The sequence below is a fragment of the Alexandromys fortis genome, unplaced genomic scaffold (assembly GCF_014885135.2).
Source record: "Alexandromys fortis isolate MF-2015 unplaced genomic scaffold, M_Fortis_MF-2015_v1.1 scaffold_8_9099976_23576923, whole genome shotgun sequence".
In the NCBI taxonomy this organism is placed as follows: Eukaryota; Metazoa; Chordata; class Mammalia; order Rodentia; family Cricetidae; genus Alexandromys; species Alexandromys fortis.
Window position 1 is genome coordinate 8,997,676 of NW_026067899.1, and position 24,794 is coordinate 9,022,469.

At 39.9% G+C, this 24,794-nt stretch overlaps 2 protein-coding genes across 2 annotated transcripts in view; one reads left to right on the forward strand and one right to left on the reverse strand.

Moving 5' to 3' along the window:
- Positions 1–24,794, reverse strand: part of Gca (grancalcin) — a 325,199-nt gene that overhangs the window by 106,842 nt on the left and 193,563 nt on the right. The window lies entirely within an intron of this gene.
- The window catches only part of Fap (fibroblast activation protein alpha), a 65,431-nt gene continuing 49,635 nt past the window's right edge, over positions 8,999–24,794 (forward strand). The window contains exons 1-5 of the mRNA XM_050122464.1: positions 8,999–9,155; positions 9,474–9,558; positions 21,560–21,658; positions 22,583–22,677; positions 23,551–23,625. Coding sequence (XP_049978421.1) covers positions 9,150–9,155; positions 9,474–9,558; positions 21,560–21,658; positions 22,583–22,677; positions 23,551–23,625 — 360 coding nt within the window. The 5' untranslated portion in view covers positions 8,999–9,149. The remainder of the gene's footprint in view (positions 9,156–9,473; positions 9,559–21,559; positions 21,659–22,582; positions 22,678–23,550; positions 23,626–24,794) is intronic.

Sequence of the window (24,794 nt, forward strand, 5' to 3'; positions counted from 1 at the left end):
TCCTCCTCTAAGGGAATGTTCACCCGTTTTTCTTCCCCGGAAGAGTTCTATCTTTCCAGACGCTTTTATTTTTTTAATCACAATACTATTGTTTGTGGCTCTCTGCCTTCACTTCCAAGAATACTTGATTCAGTACAGGACTCCTGAGGGCCTTAGGTTCCCTTTCAGGGAGCTGAGTGGATTTGTAAAGATACCCTTTATCTGAAAGTTTGTTTTTTTTTTTCTATTTTTATTTATTTATTTATTAAAGATTTCTGTCTCTTCCCCCCAGCCGCCTCCCCTTTTCCTCCCCCTCCCCCAATCAAGTCCTCCTCCCTTGTCAGTCCAAAGAGCAATCAGGGTTCCCTGCCCTGTGGGAAGTCCGAGGACCACCCACCTCCATCCAGGTCTAGTAAGGTGAGCATCCAAACTGCCTAGGCTCCCACAAAACCAATAGGTGCAGTAGGATCAAAAACCTATTGCTACTGTTCTTGAGGTCTCAGTATGAAAGTTTGGTTTTTATCTGCTATACAGGGATCTTCCCATAGGAGTCCCTGTCCCAGCATAATACACAGAAACCAATGCCAGAGTGTAGGCCATGAAGACCTTGACCTCCCACTTTTCCTTTCTTTCCCCTACTGTTTCCCCATCTTTCTTTGTAACTGAGACCCCACCAGGAATGCTTTACTAGGATGGGTCTAAAAAAGGAGCTATAGGGAAAGGAAGCCCTTAGCTGTGTTAAAGTTTTAGTGCAAGGGAGGAAAACCCAAAACTCCCACAGCCACTTGGGTCCTGATGGTCACTAAGGTGACTTTTGCAACACCATAACATTAGCTCCACATGGTGCAGCCACACTGCAATCAAGGTAAATCACGCCCTAAAAAAAAAAAAAAAAAAAGTCATCCCACAGTTCTGACATGTTGAGCTACACAATGACTTTCCAGGGTTTTACCTCTTCTAAAATTTGATCAAGTGGTTGTTTTTATGATGAAAGGATAGTCTAGTATGACTTTTCATCTTTAAGTGATGTGGGATTCCCCCTCTGTATGTTGTGATTACCATTGATTAATAAAGAACTGCTATGAGTCTATGGCAGGGCGGAATAGAACTAGGTGGGAAAAGCTAAACTGAATTCTGGGAGAAAGAAAGCAGAGTCAGAAGAGAAGCCAAGTAGCCCCAGAGACAGATGCCAGAACTTGACCCGGTAAGCCACAGCCTCATGGTAATACACAAATTAGTGGAGATGGGTTAATTTAAGATATGAGATAGCCAGAAATATACTTAAACTATTGGCCAAACAGTATTGCAAATAATATGGTTTTTGTGTGATTATTTCGAGGCTGAGCAGCCGGGAACAAACGAGCAGCCTCTTACAACATTTAAATGTCCTAGTTGCTGGAATCACAGTATTGTTTGTTAAGACTGTGCATTTACTGAAATTTCACCAATTAAAATGTCATAAGAAGGAGACATGGACTTTGAATAATTCTCACCTTACTAATCCATAAAAGAGATACTTCCAATAAATAGCTGGTAAGCTTTCTTCTCTTCTCAGGGGAAAATACCCAAATAGCTGCAGTGAAGTCTCCTCTTACTAATGCTCCACTTAGCATCTAAACCCTGCAATCCACATTGAAGGACACCCTGATGCAAGAGCGCAGGATTACATGACCATTGTGGGATAACAATGGCTGATATCTGATTGCATCTCAAAAACAAACCTGACCGTTTACTAACCATGCCTGGAAGTGTCCCTTTTAGTTTGGTAGAAACTGGACCCACTAGAAGCGAGGGCCCAGCTCTGACTCTCTGCCTTCCTTCTTTCGGTTATTTGGCCATGAGTATTTATTAAGTACATATTTTAAACTAAGTGGTTGTTGCTAAATCCCAGCCATGTGAGTAAAGATAAAGTTTTGCCTGATGGAGCTGCGTAGGGGAAAGAGACAGGAAGCAATAAAGATAATAAAGGAGAATGTTGCAGGATGTCGGCAAATGATTAAATCTGGGGAGGCTAGAAAGAGTAGGAAAATGTAAGAACTAAAAAGGTCAGTTTTATTTGTATTTGCTGACTTATTTATATATCTATTTATTTTTGCAGTGCCAAAGATTGAAGTCAGGCCTTGGGCATATGAGGCAAGTACACGACTACTAAGTTGCACTTGAGCCCCAAGAGTGGTCAATTATACTACATTTTATTTAGCTTTAATTATTCATTCAATAATTTCATCACCATCATCATCGTTTGGAATTTGGGGGCTAAATGTTTGGTTAGTGTTTTTTAATATAGTTAATATAGCAGCTCACTTTGACCTGGGACTTCCTAGGTGGCCCAATCTGGTAATCTTTCTGCCTCTGCCTTCCTTCCCAATGCCAGAAGCAGGTTACTTTACCTAAAAATAAGGGCTGATATTAAATGTGTAATAAGGCATCATTAAAAGCAGGTCATTTTAGCAAGGACTTCAGCACCTTTATTGTTCCTTCTTCATAATTTGTATGTTTCTGTTTCTCTCTTTTTCTTTTCCAAAGTCTACTGGACACTGCATGTCATTTGAGATCAGGAAGAGTTGATGTGTGTGTGTGTGTGTGTGTGTGTGTGTGTGTGTGTGTGTGTGTGTTTATCAGCTTAGAATTACTTCCTAAAATCCTTTCTTTTGACTTTTAGTTTTTGAACCCTCTATGTCACTTATCTTTCCTGTCATGCTATCTGTTGTAGAATATCTACTAGAGAAGACAGCTTCGACAATGGAAAGTCTTTATTAACCAGAAGGTTACTACACTTGGTGCTCAACTACACTGGATTTTCTGGATCCCCATGTAGTCCTAAGTCTTTCTGAAGGTGAAGTTTTTAAGCACACACACACACACACACACACACACATACACACCAAAAACATATTCTTGGTTGAATACTTCAGTTAACAAGCACAGTTATCCAGAAGGAGAATTATAGAAGCCAAAAGGCAAGGTTAATACACCTAGATACATTACCAGCATTATGGATTTTGAAGGATTAGTTTTTGTTCATTTGTTTATCTTGTGGTGTTGTCTATATCCTGAGTTTTACAGACTGAATGACTGTAAATGATTTATAGAGTTGTTCTTTTTTTGGATTTTTCAGAGTCAAGAGATCAGATGAGTTTTGCCCACTTTGATAAGGATTGATTTTTATTGTTGTTCACACTCTGGATTTATCTGAAAACTTTTCTGGAGAAACACAGAAGGAATGTTTCAGCAGCTATCATAACCTTCCTTAGAACAATGCCACTGATGCACAAAATTATCCATCATGAAGATTTTTCATAATCCTTTAAATTTATTTTCTACTACCCTTGCATATAAAGGATGGTAACGATTGGGCTTACTATAACTGAAAAGAGTCAGCCAGGTTTCATTAAAAAAAAAAAAAAAAGGAGGTTAAGGGGCTGGAGAGATGGCTCAGAGGTTAAGAGCATTGCCTGCTCTTCCAAAGGTTCTGAGTTCATTTCCCAGCAACCACATGGTGGCTCACAACCATCCGTAATGGGGTCTGGTGACCTCTTCTGGCCTACAGGCATACACACAGACAGAATATTATATACATAATAAATAAATAAATAAATAAATAAATATAAAAAATTATATTTAAAAAAAAGGAGGTTAAAACTGCCTGTTTCAATTCCTAGGATTATCTGACAGTTGTTTGTTGTTGTTTTTACCCCTTTGGATTTTTTTTCATACATTCAACTTTGTTTTATTCATTTTTTTCTTTCATGCTTTAGAAATTTAATTTGTCCTGTTTTAATAAAAGTATCTTTTTACCTAGATACCTTAGATATGAAACTTAAGATGGAAACACACTTGTACGGGGATGGAAAATTTAAGGATACTGATGTAGTCATGGAGCTGGAGGATGGATTAACAAAAGCAAAACTGTCTATATAATAGTATCCAATTAATACTCTTTTCAGCTCCTTGTTACCCTCCCATCCTCTGCTGTAAATGCCAGGTCAGTTCTGGAATTCCCCATTTCTTTCAGACCAAATAGCCCCTTTCTCAGTGTGTCTCAGGGAGATGTTTATCTTTTGCACAATTGTCCAGTGATACCTTTTCCACTGTCTTCATTGCTGCTTCATAGATCCCCTTTCCCCTGTATTCTACTCTAAATGAACAAAATACCAATGCATATGTTCAGTCTGCCAATTTGGACTTCCATTTCTCTAACTCCTTTATGAAGAATTTGCAATACGACTCAAGACAGCTCTCCTCTGCCTCCAGCTATTGGCAGCTTTTTGTCTCTTACCCACTCATTTCTTTGAATCTACCCCGTCCTTGTCAGCGAGGACTTATTTCTTAGCTGAAACCTACCTACGCTGTCCAATAAAAGGTTTTTCCTTCCCGTTTGATCGCATTAGGTCATGTACGTTTCAGTCGATGAAAATTTCCAGTTGACCAGCTCATCCAAAACCTTCCTTCTGTTTTTATTCATCTTCCAGGTCTAGTCTTAATTACACATCACAGTCATGTACCCCAAAAACTCTCCAGCTAAACCTACGCATGGATCAGTCAATTGTCTTACAGAGTACATGGTTTTGGGTCCCGTCTACACCAAGCTGTGTAACTTTCGAAAGCTCCTTAAATTTAACCATGTCCCTGTGCTCTCTCATGTGTAACTATTAATAAAGACAGTAAGATCTGAGGGTGGAATGAGATGGCAATAGTAAAATGCTTATAAAAGTGAGTTCGAGGCCAGCCTGGTCTACAAGAGCTAGTTCCAGGACAGGCTCCAAAACTAAAGAGAAACCCTGTCTCGAAACAACAACAACAAAAAGTGTCAGGCCCTGGAAACTGTTCAATGAACATTGCTCATCATGGTGTTGATAAACTGCTGAAACAATATATTCTCTGATCTAAAGTACCCTAGGTATAAATTTATACTGGCTGCTTAATCTTCCCACTGAAGACAGTCAGGGCAAATTCTTGTGGTCCCAGCTCCTTCAGGAAACAGAGTCTGAAAGATCAGGTATGTAAGGCTATCCTGGGCTATAGGGTGCATCCCAAACCAAAAAGAAAAGAAAAATAAAAAGCAAAATACAACACAAATTTCATTGAAGCATTGTTTATCTTCTGAGTCTCTGTGTCTGGAACATAGAGGGAAATTATTTTCTTTGTAATTCTAACTCAACAGATAACTCCCCCTGCTTCAAGAACTCATTTTAATTGCGATAGGATAAGGAACCCCTGGTATTTAATTATAACATTTGGGAAGGTGGTGGGTACCAATTATAAACTGAAAGACATGTTTCTTCATATTCTTCCTTACATCAAAATAGTAATTTTAGAAATTAGATTAGATCTTAAAAGCAGTTTAAGCGATATCCTCTCCCATCGGCGCTATGTCACACCACTTCCTCCAGATCGCTAACTGTGTGACAGCTATTATATGCTCTCAAGATGTCAGGACACATTCTTGCTTGGATCTGAGAAATCCTTGATGATAATCTGACAGATTCCTTAAATTACGCACGTATTTGAAGAGAGATCTCATAGCCCCCAGAAAATATCTATTTTTCTGATTACTAGGCTCCAGTTCGAACAGAACTCTGTCCATGGTCTTTGTAGAGTGAGACTCTGTTCTTTTGAGAAACGTACAATGATGATGTAGACCAGGGATGTGGTTTAAAACTAAACTATTGTTTTAACATTGAAAGTATTGGTTATGTTTAAGTTTTAAAAATGCCATGACACTCTTATGTTGTGTCCCAGAGAAAAGCCGTCGTATATTCATTTATTCAAATAATCATTATTACTTTGGAAGCAATCAGAGAAGTCCCAGATAGAATCAATGTAACATTTTCAAACCATGCCCTATTAGAATGATGAGTAATTTATCTAATTTTTAATCTTGATGTTGTTTTATAATCAGTAAATGAGTTTAGACACAGGCAAAGTGAAATTATATATTAAAGTACCGTGTTTACAGTGGGGAATAAGTGGTCATTACCTCTGAAGATCCAAAGTGGTGAGCAAAATATTATGGCAGAAGGGTGGTACCACAAACTTGCTTAACCTCCTGATACCTGGGAGGCCAAAAGAGACAGGAATGGACCAAGGTCCCTGTATATCTTCAATGATACATTCCTACTGGCCTAACTTCTTCAGTACAGCTTAAACTTCCAGCGTTTTCAACACCTCTCTTCAGTTCCAACAGCTAGGGTCAACCCTTCAATATAAGAGCCTCTTGAGGCCACTTGAGCTCAAAACTATAGCAGAGCTGTTTAGGAAAACAACCAATATCTGTGTAGTAAATAGCTCTAGCAAGGTGTGTTTGTAGCTTACTAGAATATCATTGTATTTCAAACTAAGCCTTACATGACCCCTGCTTTGACAGAGGCAGCTCATAGTCTCTGTTGTCCTAATTCATGCCTTTCAGTTTTAATGGAATAATGCCATTCTGTCTGTTTCTGTATAATTTCAATAGATACAGAGCTGTTTGATGAGAAAAGTTTTCATGCTGACAAATGGCACCATTTCTCTGGAGGATGGCATGCCTGTGTCATGTGTCCCTTCTGTCCCCTGTCATAGGTCTCCAGAAATTACCAATCAGTCAGGGTACTCCTACCAAGCACAGCTCCAGCCTGTGATGCTTACAAGAGCTCCAGAAAGGAAAAAGAGACAGAGATGCATGTTCCATACTTGTTCGAGAATATGTTCCTCTGTGAAGCAGACCAGCTCACAGTTATCTTTGTCTCTGTTTTCCCAACAACAAGAATTGACTAGATGATAACTGTGCATTTTTTTTATAAAGTTAGTTTCCTTGGTGGAGAAAAAAGAAAATCAGACACCTTTTTGAAAGTATTTCTATATTGATTCCAAAAGAGAGAAAAGGTTAAAGTTGCTTTAATGGTGAAAAGTCCAAATATTTGGAAACCGTTGCCTGGACACAAGCTAGATCACATACCTATCTGTCATTCTGTATGAGAAATTTAGTCCTAACTTATGAAATTAGATGCAAGAGCCCATCTTTACTTCTGCACTCAGTTGTATTCTACTTTAAACAGTTCAAACAGTTAATAAGTTTCCAGATGTTAGGGTCTGATTCAACTAACTTCCAAAAAAAAAAAAAAAAAAAAAAAAAACCAAAAACCACAAACAGAAAGAGAATGGGTATTCATCTTTATCATTTTCCCCCACACTAACACTTCCAACTTAACTGTTTCTTCTTAAAGGCTCTCTGATGTCTTCCAGCGAGTCTCTAAGAGTCCTAATGATAAATCCTCTGCTCATTTCTAGAGTCCACAGTGCTACTCGGCCCAGCCATGTGACAGTGTCTTTAATTGCTAAAGCTAGCAGGATGCATTTTAATTATACCTCCATCGTTTATTGCAGACAGTTTCTGTCGAGAAAAGGAGGTCTTGGGAATCACTCACTACAAAGTACTTGTTGACTTGTGGGGGTTTGGCAGGCTGGGACAGAATTTCTGAGAAAGTATTAGGCGGATGTTCCAAAGAAAACAACCAATCTAAGAAGATCCACTTGAGGGCCATTCATTTGGCACCAGGCTGGTGGTTTTATCTTGGACTGAGGCCTCACGATCAAGACACATGGAAATACCTGTAAGTGCACAGCACCCCTATGACTCTCGTGACCGCTTCCATTTCTTAAGTGAGAGCTCGCTAACTGCAAAGGGAACAGAACGCATCCCAAAGCTGCTGTGGGCTGGGAGTGCATTTCTCTGCCAGTTCGTGCTAATGACTCATGTTCCTTAATAGACCTTTCATGAGGCTGGAATTCGGGGATGGCTGTCTGGAGAATGTCTGAGAGGAAGTTCAAAAGCCACTGTCCTGGTTTATGGTGGAGACAGCTTCCTGTGGTAATCAGAGCAGTCAACTAAGGCAAACAGCACCATATTCCAGTAATGCTTCCTCATTACTTTCCATAAACAGTTCATGAAAGAGCAGCCTGAAGTTGAGCATAGTCAGGCAAAGGACGCCGCAAACTTCCGAAGAAAGCCATCGGTGGAAAACTGAAGATAGCTTACGTTAGCAACTGTATCCGTGAGGGAACAGAGACTCTGCCCTAGTGAATTGCTCTCATCCAGAGAGAATGTCCGAAAAAAGTGTGTGTGTGTGTGTGTGTGTGTGTGTGTGTGTGTGTGTGAATTCCATCAGTCATTCTCCTGATCTGCCAAGATGACCGATCACTTTGAAGTATGTGGACTTGGCCACAATGGAGTACACATGACTACTCTTTTTCACTTGCCTTTTTAAGATGTATTTTAAGGTCTTTATAATTACTAAATGTTCTCCTTTCTCAGAAGATATTCTAAGAGCAAAGCAAAAATATCACTCTTGTAAAGCCGTTTTTCCATTCTTCCAAAGGTCTGCTGGTAAATTCTTCCCACTGGTCTTTCCATCTTTCTAGCCTGTGCAAACACACCTAACCCATACTACATTTCGACAGATGGCGCTTCATTTCTTTAAAGGAAAGCAGCCGTGGGTTTAGACAGTTGAATTTTTAAACTTCTGTATTTACTGAAAGTGCATATGGTGCTATATGGACAAAGAAATTTTGCTGAAAGAAAAACATTTCTGTCTGCTGCACCTCACCGGCTCCGAGGAGGAAAGTGTGCAGTTACACCGTGTACTTCTCGCAGAGCTGCTTTTGGCTCCAAGGTTCTTCCCTTCCATCCCTTCCTAAAAACCAGAAATGTGTGATGCTCGTATCAGAAAGTTTCTTTATTTGAAATTCCTCCTCTGAGCTGCAAATGGGAGGAGTCTGGAAAAGAGAGTTGCCAAAGTGACTTGAGGGACTTCTCGGAGAAAATGAACACAAACCTGAACACCGAAAAAAAAAAAGTGAAATACAACAACCTCTGGGTGACAACATCAGCAGAGGCTGGTGTAGAGTTTACAAGGATGGGAGGGCTAGAAAGCCTCCCTTGAGCCACTCGTAGTTCATTTAAAGGCCAAGAACGCCCCCAAAATCTGTTTCTAATTTTACAGAAATCTTTCGAAATTTGGCACAGTAGTCAAAAGTCCGTGGAAAGGGAAAAAAAAAAAAAAAAAACAACTCATGTCCTGACTTCAGCTTCCAACTGGAAGACGGACTTGCTTCTTTTCAACGGTTTCCACAGATGCAGTGACCCACGCTGTGCAGTGAGAATCAGCTAACTTTCAAAAACATCTGGAGAAATGAAGGTTAGTGCGTGTGGTCCCGGGGATTATCACGACGCAGGGGCAGCAGGGGCTGAGTACTGTCAGAGTGTTCTATTGTTTAGAGGATTTGTGTGTGAGTGTTGCTTCCCGGTGTGTGTTAGGATTGGGAAGTGGCTCAGAATATGCTGTAGAAACATTTGTTTTAGCAGAACTGGAAAGACTCCAGCAATTACCGCCAGATCAGTGGAACACAATCATAAGCTTTGTAGGGGAGGAGAGGTAGGAGCTAGGGATCGACAGAAATCTTACCATTCCTTAGTAGGAACTAAGCTCGTGTCTAATTTTCTGTATTCTACGTAGACATGGCTGAAAACTGTCTTCGGAGTTGCCACTTTGGCTGCGCTTGCTTTACTGGTGATATGCATTGTCTTACGGCCCTCCAGAGGTAAGAAATTTTCTGATTCACTCAGCCTGCCTCGCGTAGCCTGGAAAACGCACCAATGTGTGAACTCAGATGGGTGAACGTTTCCTAAGCGCCTATTTTCCAAAGGAAGCCTGATATTTCTAAGAAGACGTGTAAGTTCACAGTTGTCTTGTGTGCAAGACCAGAAATACTGAAGAGTTAAGGGTAGGAAGAGATTTACAGTGTTATTTCAGCAACAGAAAAACCTGGGAGCTATTCCGCCTCACTCCCACCACCCCCAAAAATACATGCAGAAGACAAGTTTTGATAGGCCTCTCAAGACAATATTTTTAACTTGCATTGTTTTCTATTACTAGATTTGCCTGGTGGCAAGCAAAAATAATGAGTAAGAATAGAAAAGTTAAAAAAAGAACCTATGGAGGCTTTGAAATCACTAAATAGTGCTTCCAAAAAATGTAAGGAAGACGTTCAGAATAGAAATCTCAGGAATAGCCATATAGGAAAAGTAAAATTCTTATTCTATATGCAGTAGCAATTAACAATTAAATTAGGAGGCTTGGTATAGTTAAGCAAGTGTTGTCAAGATAAACTGGATTTTGTTTTTGTTTTTATCTATTTATTTTGTGCAGAAAGGCTTGGGCTGGCAATGATACCCCTTCATTGAGACCTGAAAGTTGTTATGCACTGATTTTGAAACTAGTTTTAATTTTAATATTGTCAATTGAAAAGTGAACTCTTTCTGATTATGAAAATTCTTATGAACAGCAACTTGCGCCTCTAGAGTAGAAACATAATGTAAGAATAACAGATCCTGTACTTAAGATCTGGGAAACATGATGAAGCAACAGCAGATCTTGTACTGTAGGGTCTGGATAAGGGCTGGGGGATATGTGTGGTTAAAAGTGAACCGACACCACAGGGGATTGACGGCACACCTTCAGCCGAAGAACACGTGTCCTGAATTATCTCTTGCCTTTAAATTGACACACACAAATATATTGAAGAGTTCAAAATACTCGTGGAACTTTCATAGAATTAGAAAATGAATACAGGTTAACCTGATGAATGTAGTGTCCTTGTGTCTGCATTTTAATATTTACCTTACATGTCCACTCCCCACAGTACAAGATTTTTCCTGGGCTATTAAAATGTATGTCCCAATTTTTATTTTTTTTAAAAAATAAGTTCAAGTTCAAACTGATTTAAAGCCAGACTATCACCTCAATATTTTAGAGGACACATTTCCTTCAACCCAGAGCTATTGAGTGTTGGGTTAGGTCGCTGACCCTTTTAATCCAATCTATCACAAATTATCCTCTGACTCTTGCAAATGCTCACTAGAGCTTGAAATGAATAATCTGCCCCTTCAAAAATTAACAGTTTTTAAAACAAAAGTATATGGACTTTGTTAAGACAGCCTTTCATGTCCACCATGTTGAACTTTGGACTTTGAAGTATATTTCCAATGAGAAGCACACTTATCCAATGCAAATAGAATATAAGGATAGATATTTGGGTCTATACTTACATTTATAGATGTAGACATTTGTGTAATCACATATAATCCCAATCCTTATCTTCTTTCCAAGTTTTTTATGAATAGCAGACTCAAAAATATGTTATAAACTATATATAACATAAAAGTCCTGTGTTTTTTTTATAACATAGATTTCTATTTTCAATGGAAAAGATAATTCTCTAAGTGATTTCCTGTTATTGTGAAATAATCAAATTAACCCCAAGATAAAACTTTAGGACTCAGTTATGACGGAGAAATGAAAAATGCTTAAGACTTCTCTTTGGCGCATAACGTCCTCGTCTTTGTACACTTCAGAACTTCCCAGAATGTCATCTGAGCAGCTTCTGAGTGAGACTAATCGTTCCTCACCTCAGCAGCAGGCCTGAGGTCTGGTGTGACAACCTCCTTCTGTTGGCTTGCCATCATTTTTCTCACGCCCCACACCTTCACCATGTCCAAGATGGGAATCGGGTTCCACCCTACCTCACATTTCTCAGGTGCCTGAGAAACACAATTTCAGGTGTTCAGTCCGGGGAAAGTAGGGCGGGCACAGAAAAGAGAACTAAAAGCTATTTAAGCCTCTACCCCCACTTTATCAGAAATGCCGTCAGCACACATTTGTCCTCTGTGCCTTTTGTTTCTAGTCCAGGCGCTGTGTGACATTGTAACAGAAGTCAAGAGTCATCCAGTCCCTAACTTATATGCTAATGAGCCCAGATCCCTAAGTACCTCCTACGATTGTGCTGTTGTGGAGGCTCCAAAGTTCAAGATTCTCAATTTTCCTTCAGGCAAACATGGGATAATTCTTCACTGTGCGCACCTCAAAACACACAGCCCTCATCACCATTACAGAAGATTTCTGTCACGTTCCACAAGTATAAGTGAAAGAAAAAGAGTCAAGATAAAAGGGGCTTTTTATTTCCAGGATCAGAAGTCCACAAAGGATCAGCCTCCAGCCTAAAAGAGTTTTGGAGGAAAGAGAGCAGATCTTCGGAATAAGCGGAAACGTGGCAGTGAATAAGAAAGCTCTGTTTAGCTCACTTGCATATTAAAAACAACTATGGTTCAGCTCTTTCTGAAGCTCCCAGGGGAATTCATTTTCATTTTCATCCAAACTGAAGAGACACACACATTTCCGCTGTAGACCCACGTGATCCTTAGCTTCTGCCCCTTCATATCTCTCTCTCTCTCTCTCTCTCTCTCTCTCTCTCTCTCTCTCTCTCTCTCTCTCTCTCTCTCTCTCTCTCTCTCTCTCTTTTCCTGCCTCCATTTGTTCTCCCTCTTGAGGATTTTTCTCTCTGGAGTCACCCTTAGACTGCTGTGATAGTGCAGCCAGGAATAAAGTTAGCACAGTTTCCCTTCATCTACGCCAGTGACCAGCATCACACAGACTTTCTTCTCTCGAGAGACTTACAGCTATGATACAAACTAAAACCAGAATTAGAAAGTTGTAAAGGTTTTAGAATTCTTTAAAATCTCTATAGCCTTCCTTGAGTCATGATTTATGTTTTCTGGATTTTGCCTTTTCCTCCTCTGGTTCTTTGGATAGTACATTACCCCATGCGGTTATACACAGACACTCAATACATGTTAGCTGCGATTTTTTTACATTTATTTATTTTACATGTGCCCGAGAAGGGCAGACCCTGCTGCTTGGACCACCATATGCCCTACTCTCCTCCTTTTTGCTCTTTCCTTCATTGGTTCTTGCTGTCAATTTGACCTAATGTGTTTTATAGAAATTTGTAGTGGATGCCAATTTAAAATCAGATTTCCCATAAGAAATTAAGTCTTGGGCTTCTTTACAAAAAATATTTTTTAAAGCAGGACCAGAAGTAGTCTGTTCTGACCACTAGGAGAACTTGAACAAAACTTTATTTTCTCACAGCTCTGGGATCTGGAAGTTTAGGACCAAGGTGTCAGCTTGTTCCTTGTCCCAGACTTCTTTTGGCTTGAAGACTGCTGTGTCCTTACCAGACTCCTGGACTCTCCCTTATGTATGAATGTCCCTGGTGTTTCTTTTTCTTTTTTTTTTTCCTTCTTCTTGTAAAGGTTACAAGTTGAAGGGCAACCCCAATGTGATTGTGTTTAGAAAATTAAGGATGTTAAATGACATTGTAATGGCAGAGCTCTAATCCAGGAGGATTGGTGTCGTTACAAGAAGAGGAGGGAAGGGGAACTGTGGTTAGTATGTAAAATAAAATTCAAAAAAACTTTTAAATAAAAATGTAGCTTTTGAAAAACAAAAGTGAGAATGAAGAGAAGAAAGAAGGAGGAGGAGGAAAAGGAGGAAGAGGAGGAGAAGGAGAAGGAAAAGAAGAGGAGAAGGAGGGTGAGAGGGAGGGGGAGGAGAAGGAGAAGGAGGAGGAGGAGGAGGAGGAGGAGGAGGAGGAGGAGGAGGAGGAGGAGAAGGAGAAGGAGAAGAAGAAGAAGAAGAAGAAGAAGAAGAAGAAGAAGAAGAAGAAGAAGAAGAAGAAGAAGAAGAAGGTGAAACTCAAGAGATGACATTCAGAAGATGTTTTCTGACCTCTACAAACACATCATGACCTCTCTCTCTCTCTCTCTCTCTCTCTCTCTCTCTCTCTCTCTCTCTCCCATGCATGCACGCACGCGCGCACACACACACACACACTCACACATAAAGGAATTTTTTCCTAAATGAAAAAAATCTGAAATAATGGTTAATTAACTTTTATAGCTACCTTGACAAATCAGTGGAGGAAAATATTAACAGAAACTTCAGCTGGAGCAATTGGATGTCCATATCCAAAAGCATGGGCTCTGCCCTCACACCCTGAAAAAAATTAACTCAAAGTGGGCCAAAGTCCATTCAAACTCTCCAAACCAAGGGAATATCTCTAGGTCCTTGGGTGGAGCGATGATTTCTAAACTCTGACCCTAAGTACAAACCACAAAGGACAAAATAGGTAAACTAAAACTTTTCCAAAGTTAACGCTTTTAAGTTGCCAAGAATAACATCACAAAAGTGAGGAGAGTTCACAAAGTGGGGAGAGATATTTATAAAGACCGTAACAATTCACAGTAAAGAGGGAAATACAACTGACCGAAAGTCTGTCTGTGGGAGATACAGAAAATTAACAAAGGCTAATGAGCACGTGGATGGTGCTCAACACCAGTCATCATTAGCAAACTGCCAATCAAAGCCACAATAAAATGCCAGGAATGGAAAAAGCAGGGAAACAACTTGTCCACTGCAATGTGTCACAGAGAGGGAACAGAGGAGAGCAGCCAGAGCAGAGAGAGACATAGTAGACGAGCTTTCAGGTCTGGTTGCCCAACAAAGACCAAGGGGAGAGGGGAGGTCAAAGATCAGCCCCAGTCATTTCAGTGGACTAGTGCCATTTATGAAGAGGAACCTGGAAAAGGAGCGTGGGTATTGCTTCATTTCATTTCTTCTTTCTTTCATTTTTTCTTTCTTTTTTAAAAGCATGTACCACCATGCCTTGCAGAGACCCTAGAACATTTTTTAAATTATATTTATTTTTATTTTATGTACATCGGTGTTTTTGACATGGGTGTCAGGTCCCTTACAGTTGTGAGCTGCCACTAGGTGCAGGGAATTGAACTCAGGTCCTCTGGAGAGCAGTCAGTGTTCTTAACAGCTGAGCAATCTCTCTAACCCCCTCTTCCCTTTTCTTTTTTGTCAATTTCTCGAAGCCCCCTTCCCTCTCCCATCTATTTCTCTGTGTGTATGTGAGTATGCGTGTAACCATTCTACCTCCGAGTCACACCTCTAGCTATACTAATTCTGAAGTATAAATGAAGGTGTTAAGATGCTGAACACACAGGAGTCTGGGGTGTAGAGAAGTGGGGTTCAAGTGTGGCACTGGTCCACGGGTATGTCCCCAAAACCTATACTGGGAGAATGAAATGACTTCAGAATGCGGCTACTCCTCAGGTCATGCGCAGTAGCAATGAAGGAGCTATGCCACGATCTCAAACTCAAGTTAGAAGGTGTGCCGCCAAAGGAAACTGAGTCTTAAAGAAGACAAGGAAGGGCTTTGTGTTTATGAATCCCAAGAAGGTCCTTGCATGCTGCTCTTAAGCGTGATGCTGACCCTGTCCCGTGATCTTCAAAAGCTCACGATAGAAAAACTTTACGCTTCCTTTGAAAGACTTGTTCTTCAGTATAGTTGCTACGTTCTGAGATAAAGAGCTCCTGCCCTCTGTAGCCAGAGAGTAAGTACTCTAGGATAGAAATGTCTTTGCTGGAAGTCAGCTCAGATTTCTTCGTGTTTTTTTTTTTTTTCATCTATGTTTCAGAGAATAATTACTCTCCTTTTGCACGTTGTTTGGTTCCTGTTCTAATTTTCATAGTTGTTGCTGTTTTACGACAAGTGTGCCTTTATGTTAAACTATGATGGCAAAGCGCTCAGCCTCTTTAAATAGATTCAAGTTTGTGATGCATTAAGCGTGTTAGTTGGCCTCTAGTTTCTACTTCCTAAGTTGCAACTAGTGTTCACAACAGTCTATATCTCAGAGGAGCACTGTGAGGTCTTAATAGACGCAAGTGAGAGATTGCTTAGTCAGTTGTAATACACCTGTTGCTGACAGAAATTTATTACTTCAGACCCTTCCCCAGCAAAGCAGTAGTCTTCACCTATATTTAATTTTAAACAGCTTTAAGTATATTTTTCACACAGTCGTATCCTGCACTTGTTCCTTTGGACTTACTCCAGAAACAAGCAGGACCCACTCTGATGGTTAGGATGGGTGCCCCCTCTTAAGTAGGCTCTCTGAAGAGCTGTCAGGAGGATGCTCTGAGGCCATTTGTTTTCCATGGCGTGGCCTTGTGGCATCAATCCCAACTCGTTCACAAAAATAAGAACACAAAGACCTGCCTGTCATTGTGTGCTCACTTAATGTGGCATGGCTCTTCTTGTGCTTCCTGACAAAATGTGCCTATGAAGATCGGATGTTTCTACTCTGGTACACACTCTCAATCTTTTAGGACTAGTCAATTAAATGGCAGACACAGCCTCATAAAGACACAGTGTTTTCAGGAAGAATTAGGAGTACCATGGCTCATTACTTCCTTGTGAATCATTTCACGAGTTGTAATTTCTTGAATAAATAATTGAGCAAACTTTCATCTTTGCTTAATATGTTGAAAATTCAAATAATTAAGGCATGGCTAATTAGGGCATTTAAGTGCTGTATGAGTAACTATGCTAAAGATGAGCCAAGTTGAATTCAAGGGCACAGCCAAGGATGAAGTGTTAAATGGGCAAGTGTCAGTTGTGCAGAGCCAATAAATATGCTTTGATAGTTACACTCTGCTTCTTTTAAGCCATCAGAGTTTGGAACCACAAACGCAAAGCCACCAATCTAAAATCACCCAATGGTTATATTATAGCATCTATGGTTGTTTGGAAAATGGTTAGAAAGTCCATTTATTCTTTCAAAAATTTGAATAATGAAATATTTTAATGGAATAATGATTCGAATTTGTTTAGTATGTTTTATTGTTTACACACACACACACACACTCCACAACCAATGACCAGAATGCTTTCCCTGAAATATTACATCTAACCTGGAGCAGAATCAATCAGCTTGCCTTTCCCCCTTTCTTTGTGGTCAGGAAGGAGAGTATGCCTGAAGGAAAAGCCCACTGCAGGCAATGCACAGGAACATAAATTTTGAAAGAGACCACACACATCTCCTGAGAGTCACAGCCATTGCTAGGCCTGGTAGTAGCTCTTCTCCGTAACATGGAGATTGCTATACAGCCTTACAAGCTACCAGGAATTTGTAGGCAGGAAGCAGATCTAATGATTGTGAGAGATACATTAACAGAGCAGATTTAGTGAAGCACACAAGAATCATCCAGAAATATGGAAAAAATTACCCTACCAGACCCAGCCAGAGACTCTGCTTCAGTGAGTTTGAATTTAAGAAAAATCTTTTTTTTTTTTTTAAATTGTATTGACTTGCATCTTTCAGGTTTTTTGGGGTTTACTTACTTGTTTTGTTTTCTTTTGTTTTGTTTGAGGCAGAGTTTCACAATGTAACTCAAACTTGCCTGGAAATCATTTTGTAGCCTAGGCTAGCCACAGAGTCATAAAAATTCCCTTGCCTGAGCCTTCCTGGCCCTAGAATGATAAACAGAAGTGGCCGTGTTGGGTTTTAGAAAACCATTTTCTTTGTACATTGCAGTACTGAAGAGTGAACTCCGTACATTTTTCGTGTTAGGCAAGAGCTCAGTCTCGGAGTTACATCCATAGCCCTTTAGTCTTTATGTTTTTATTTAGACTCATTGTCTCACTAAGTAGACTAGGCTGCCCATGAAAACATTCAGTAGCCTAGACAGGCCTTGAACTTTCTATTTTCTTACCTCAGCCTCCAGAATACCTCTGCTACCTGGCATAAAAATCTAGCTTTTAAGTAGCATTCCACAAGGCTCCAAGGACCAAATTTGGGTAAATATTTAAATGAAGTAAAAGATTTTCTCTCTATATATATATCACATATTAATATATAATTACAATACAGAGTATAGAAAATAAGATTGGGTATATCTTTGAGGAAGAATTATCAAAAACAAGGTAACACAGTGAACATAGTTAATTTTTTTCCACCTAAAGCTATTTCTTGTGTTTCTGCTTTGTGTAGGACACATGTCAGTCATAAACATCAAGCATGACATCTGTCTTCATGGTTGGAGTTCTATGCCTCATGGAACGTGAAAAACACACATGTTCAATACCGCCGTGATGTGGTGACACAGCTCCACCAAGCATGTTTTAGGTGGCAGGTGCCAGTGGATGGTACAGTGAGCATTTCACACACTCTAGTTTTATTTACACTCTAATGTAATTTGATGCAATATCATAGAGGAGAGATCCAGCACCCACTGAGTTACAGATGCTTGGTATATCCCAGCAAAAGAAAACCTCAAATCCTCCCTCTACTCCACCAGGAAGGGATGTAGTGGTACCCAGCCTAATATCAACATAGCCATGAGATTAGAAATGATCTTCCTACCTCAATTTATTCCATGAGCCTTATCCCTCATCTGCACACATATGTTGTGCATCATGCTTGGTTGGAGGTAAGTACTATTCTCATTCTGGCAATGAATAGCATGAGTAATACTACTTAAATCTTTACTGGTATTTTGAGCCATAATATGACATATGCTAGCTTCTCTAAATAGATTGTTGGCATTTGTAACCACTATGTGCCCACGTGAATAAGTGACTAACTAGGAAATCATAGGATATATTCTATCAAGTGCAACCTTTCTGTATCATAATCTAATAAATACCAGGTGACCAATAATCATACAAAAAAAAAAAAAGAAAATGACTAGGTCTTTAAAATACTTTGAAAAATTGGCCATATATGCCAAATTGGTACTACTTTTATTTACAACAGTAATGGTAACATGTTAGTTCAGGAGCTGCACAATAGCCAAAGAATTCCAAGAGTGATGGATGCATTTTGATAAGTTAGAAAAAAAGTGTGCTTTCACTGTTTATATCATAGACTCAGCTAGCTCGGCATTGAGAAAACTGTGATTTAGTTCAGATTCAACAATAACACAAACAAAAATGCCCAGGGATCAAAGTACTTGAGAAACACTGATCTAGATAATTTATTGAGGGACTGACTAGATGACTTTACATCTAGAGAGGAGGACCAAGTCTGGTTCATGAGCACCCACACGAAGGCTAGGCACTGGTGGCAAGCATTTGCCACCCCAGTGTTGTGGTAGAGAGGCAGAAGGATATTGGGGATTAGCCAGAGCAGCAAGCTCCAGGTTCACTAACAACCATTTCCTCAGTAAACGAGGCAGAGAATAAAGGAAAGCATCAGCATTAACTTGTGACTTCCCCTTGTCTCTCCCCCCCCCCTCTCTCTCTCTCACACACACACACACACAGCAGGGGTATTTAAAGAATACTTTTGGGCTGAGGAGACAGTTCAGCTTACTCTGTCATCATGGAGACCTGAGTTCAAATCCTCAAGCCTCACATAAAAAAATAATAAAGTTGGGTATAATCCTGTGTGTCTGAAACCAGGTATTGTAGAGGGTGGAGACAGGAGGGTGGACAGTCTAGCTTCAGTTTGAGAGAGAGATTCTGCTCCAAAAAAGTACGGAAGAAAGGGAAAGGGATACAACAGGGTGCTCAACATCTGACTGGTCACATCCCATTCATATACAGGAAGCAGGGGTGGTGGAATTGGAAGCAGGTTGGGGCTATAAACTTTTAATGCCTCCCCAGTAAAGTACCTTCTCCCACCAGGGTCCAAATCCTGAACCTTCTGTGATCTCTGAAACAGTGCCAGCTGCTGAGGACCAAGTATTCAAATACTTGAGCCTTATGGGGAACATTTTCCATTTAAACCACCACAATAACCAAACCCATGGTCATAATCAGATTGGGGACCATATGCACATCTGTAAAAATAGATTAAAATAGCCTAGGACGCTACTGTTCAATTAACAGCTTAGCTGTGATTACAGGGGACGCACATATGACTGTTTCTTCAAGGTAAATAAAGCAAACTGAGCCCCGCATTTCCTAGTGTAGTCTAGTACGACTGAATGGAATTGCCAGTATTATTGTGTGGACAGATCCCTTGTATTTTATGTGCGCAAAGTAGGGCTGCAGAGATTCACCAAAGCAATATAGAGAATTAATGGAAGAATATATACCCACCCACTCATACTTACACGCCTCCATCCATCCTTCATTTTATGTATACATTCATTCTATGTAATTTAATAAACACTTGCTTATTAAATGTCTGTGTCTATTAGACACAAAAAATGCAATGGCGATCAAAATTTCCAGAGTTATGGCAATGATTTGGGTTGCATTGTATAATAGAACTTAGAAAGCCATTAATAGACTAGTCACACAAATGCACATATAATTTCAAACTTAGCTTCTCTAAAATAAAGTGGCGTATGCACTGAGATTGTGAAAAGGAAACCTGACTTGCATGAGAGGGTCAGGAAGGGCTTCTCAGAAGTAGAAGACTAAAATCAAACACTCAAGCCTAATTAGAAATCGTGAGACAAAGACGGAGGGTTGTGAGAGATGTAGAGAAGCCTCGCAAAGAGACAGAGGTGGTGTATTGATTTAAAGAGAAAAGTTCCCCTACAATCTCCTGCATTTGAACATATGGTTACCCGTCGGTGGCAAGGTTTGAGGAGGCTTAGATGGTACAGCCTGGCTGGAGGAAGTACATCACTGGGCGGGGTGTAGGCTTTGAAACTAAGCCTCGTACCGTTTCTAGTTTGCTCTCTCTTCTTCAGGCTTCCATTTAAAACTGGGGGCTCTCAGCAGCTTGCTCTTGTTGCCATGCCTGTAACCTGTTGCCACACCCCTTCTTGCCATGATGGACTTGCCATTATGGGCTGGAAATAAAACCCAGCATGTTTGGGCTCAAGACTATAATGATGGAGGAGCAGGAAAGATTGATGGCAAAGGCTGTTCCAGAACTGCCTGGACCTGTAGTCCAAGTTTAGAATTTTTATCTTTATAATGAGAGCCGCGGCGAGCTATGCAAGACTGTTAGCCGAAGGATAATATTATGGTTCTCATCTCCAACAGTTTTATTTTCACCTGGGCGAATGCCAGACTCATAAATGCTATTTTGAGGTATTGGGCTTTCCTGTAACTTTGAAGTTCTAAGCGGTGGCCTGGAGAAGGAGCACGTGAGATGGAGGGAGAAGGGCATCAGGGCCATGAAGAGATGTTGGGAGGGCATCGCCTTATTGCCCATCTGGCTTATCCTGACAGTCCTGGGGCTCTGCTGAGCTTCCGAGAAAATAAACTCATGCTTAAAAATACAACTGTTTAGATGGATTCATGTGTAGAAGAAATTTTCCTGTGGTTTGTGAGCTATGTAAGGTTGGTTTTGCCACGAATTTACGTAAATTTTTAAGACACTTAATGTGGTGCTCCTGGTCGTTTCTTTTTGTAAAAGTTTATATCAGGGCTAAGAAAAGTGTGTTCAGTGCGGCCCTTCTTAAGATTTCAGAGGGTAAGAATTCTGGCTGATCTCGCTTGTCCGAGTGGGATTCTAAAATGCATCATTGAACAATGAATAGGAAACCAAGCCAGGTTTCCCAAGCGAGGGAGTACTGCCGAACTCTGTGGAGACAGAGTAGGCTGTGTGAAGTTCGGCAGTACTTCAGAGAAAGATTGGTTCTCCGGAGTTGTTGGAACCTCACCTCCCTTCCTAGAAGTCCTGTACGGGTTTTACTTTTACTGCTGGATGAAATCCCTGTTTTCCCCGAAATCTTCTCCTTCCTCTATACAACCCCCACGCATCCCTTCCAGGCCACCAGTGCACTCCCTAAGTCTGGGTTGCCTGTCAGCAAACACACCATTTAGTAGTTCAACAGGCACTTTGCAATGGCAGAACCTATCCACACCTGAGAAAGAACAGATTAAGGACAAGCTTAGAATTTAGTTGGGCTATTAACCTTGTTTCTAACAATATGTTTCTTCCTCCCCTAAGTCCACAACCCCGAAAGAAACACAAGGAGAGCTCTCACTCTGAAGGATATTTTAAATGGAACATTCTCATATAAAACATATTTTCCAAACTGGATTTCAGGTAAATGAATCTTGTCTTATCTTCTGGGGGTTTGTAAAATATACATTCATTTTGTTGTTAGTGCCAAGATACTTTTACAATAGCTGGAGCTGCTATTCATCACTTGAAGTGAGCAGAGATGATTATTCAGATGATTCAGAGAACCTTTTGCACCACCATTCATTCTGGGTTTGCACAATTGGTATAAAACTACCCCAAATCTTAGCAGAAAAGCAAAGGTTAGGAATGCTGTGTGGGATATTGTCAGTGAATGAAGTTGCTTCTGGGAGAGGAAACAGGCCTTATTTTGGTGTTTTATTATTCTCTTCGAAGTCAAGAGAATTTTACCCAAAGGGGGGGGCGGAGTCTGTTGTTAATCTAGACTACCTAAGAGCAAGCCAGTTCCTTCCCTGACAAAAAATAAACCTTTAAGTGTCACAGAATTGATATTCCTAGTTTTTATGATTAGAGCGTGGTCAAAGATCCAACCAAAGAAATGGTAAGATTAAAGAGATTGCATTATACTTGTGCAAATAAAGGTTCATTTATCAAGGTAGAATATTGCCTTTTTTCCCTTTAGAAAATTCATATAAAGTATCAGTTACAGCAAATCAAAACAAAGCCCAAATAAGATTTGTTTTCAGTGTTACAAAAGAAACTCACCATTTCAGACTAGTGTGTCCTCTTTGTAGCTCAGAGAAAATGACATTTTCCTTCTGAGCATCCTGAATCCGTTCTAACAAGGGCTGCCATGGGTGCCATCTAGCAAATGTGCCATCTTTATGAGATGCAAAAAGAGCATAGTTTCGTCCTCCCGTGACCAGCTTCTCTGCGCTGGAAGGGAGGAAGGCGAGGCATTATCTGTGGAGCAGAGGGGGATCTTTTGTTACAAATATTTTCTTTAAGAGCCATCATTTTATGTTTTGCTTTCTTTTGCATGTAAAGCACAAGAATATCTCCATCAGTCTGCGGATGATAACATAGTGTTTTATAATATTGAAACAGGAGAATCATATGTCATTTTGAGTAATAGCACCATGGTATGTATCAGCATCGTTTGACTCCCTCAGAACCTTGGCAAGCACCCCACTGACTCGAGAACACATTCAAATTCTTAGTGGTGATGGAGTTACAACCGTTTCCCACCTCCATCTCCAGTGCCTTCTTCTAGACACACCGAACCACTGCCCTCATCTTCTGCTTGCTCCCATAGTATCTTTTCCTTCCATGTAAGTGATACAGCATAAGATATGAATTAGGAACCTAGAGTCAAGTGAACTGAGATTCAACTCCTGTCACTAATGAGAAACTTTGGATAGGTTGCTACACTACCCCAACTTGCAATGCCTCTATTTCTTCCACTATAAAGTGAAGGCAATAATACTTCCTTAGCTTAATGTAAAAATTAAATCAAATAACATTGAAACATGCTTAGGATATTGCTTAACATAAACTAGATGTTCAGTGGATGGTAGCTATGATTCTTGGTTCATATTCTTTCTTCTTGGGCTCTCCAGCCTCCTCCATCTCTACCCATAAAGACCTGGTCTTTAGTCTGAGCTCACAGGATATCCTTGTAGTCCGTGTAACTAATCATCCTCTTCTTCAATACCTTTGCTCTCCCCTTAATGCTTTTGCACCACTATGCTGAATCACTTTTATAACTTGCTAATTTGTACTGTCACTCTTTATAAAGTTTAATATTATATGCTTTTGAAATTGCTGTGTTTTTTTTATTATATCATCCCATAGTGTCTGGTAAATTCCCTTACATGTACTAGGTCTAGCATCTGTTTTTAAAAATTGCATTGAAATTGCATTTGAGTATATCAATAATGTGATACTCCTTAAGAATGAAAAATTTATATCAGGCACCTTCTTCTATATTCTAACCAACTTCTTCATAATTTCAGAAAAGTGTGAATGCTTCAGATTATGGTCTGTCACCTGATCGGCAATTTGCATATCTAGAAAGTGATTATTCAAAGGTATCAACTACTTAATTTTGATATGTACATACATATATATATACACACACATATATTATTTATCCCATTAACATACAGGTTAGCATATTAAAGTAAGAAAATTTAGTGACTCTAGGGGAGGGGGCTCCTACCAGTAAAAGTCTATATCTATCTCTAAACATGCAATAAATCATGATGCATGCAATAAATGAATCCTTAAAGCATTGCTGAAATGTACACAATAATTTATGCATCTCATTAGTATCATTAACTAATTATCAAGTAACAGAAACCATTTTATTTTAAACTGAGGTAAGAAAGTATCAGTTGGGTGTACTGATAGCCATCAGAAAGGGAACAATTATTAAGGGCTCTCTAGACGTCTTTGTCATCATAACTCGTTAAACAATTCTTGTGCATTTTAATCTCACAAAACTACATTGTAATTCCAAATGGAGGAATCGAGGTGTAATATATGAAGTTATATATTAAAGAGTTTATAGTCAATATACTATAGAAGAGGCCTCAGATTTGTGTATTTGAGAGTCTAATCCTTTGGGGTTACTGGTAGTTAGTCTTCTATTTCTGAATGAGTGAGTGGTAGATAGTCAATAGTTATCTCACTTCTTTTCTCCATATGTAACAAAAGCAGAAGAAACTTATATTCAGATCCAAATTCTAGCGGTTCCTTTGCTTTGATCAAAAAAAAAAGAGAGAAAAAAGAAAGAAGGAAGGAAGGAAAGAGAAAGGAAGGAAGGAAGGAAGGAAGGAGGGAGGGAGGGACGGAGGGAAGGAAGGAAGGAAGGAAGGAAGGAAGGAAGGAAGAAAGAAAGAAAGAAAGAAAGAAAGAAAGAAAGAAAGAAAAAGAGAAAAGGAGCTTTTGCTTTGACTACATTTTTCAGATCTTCCCTGGGATGAAGCTCCCTGCCAAGCTTTCCTTCCTCTTCCAATGGGGAAGTCACTCGGCCACTACCAGGATGCGCAAAACAGGGCTTGTTCTTCAGTAGCCCTGGTGACCTGAATCCTCAGAAATATGCATTTTAGCCTGCTGGAGCTTGTCAAGAGATTGAAAGTCCTTTAAGAAACAGAATACAGAACAATGCTTGCAATATTCACTAGTCCCAGCATGCACTCAAGGAGATGAAGGGCAGCTCTGTTCAGGAGGAATATTAAGTTTGTTAAGCTAAACT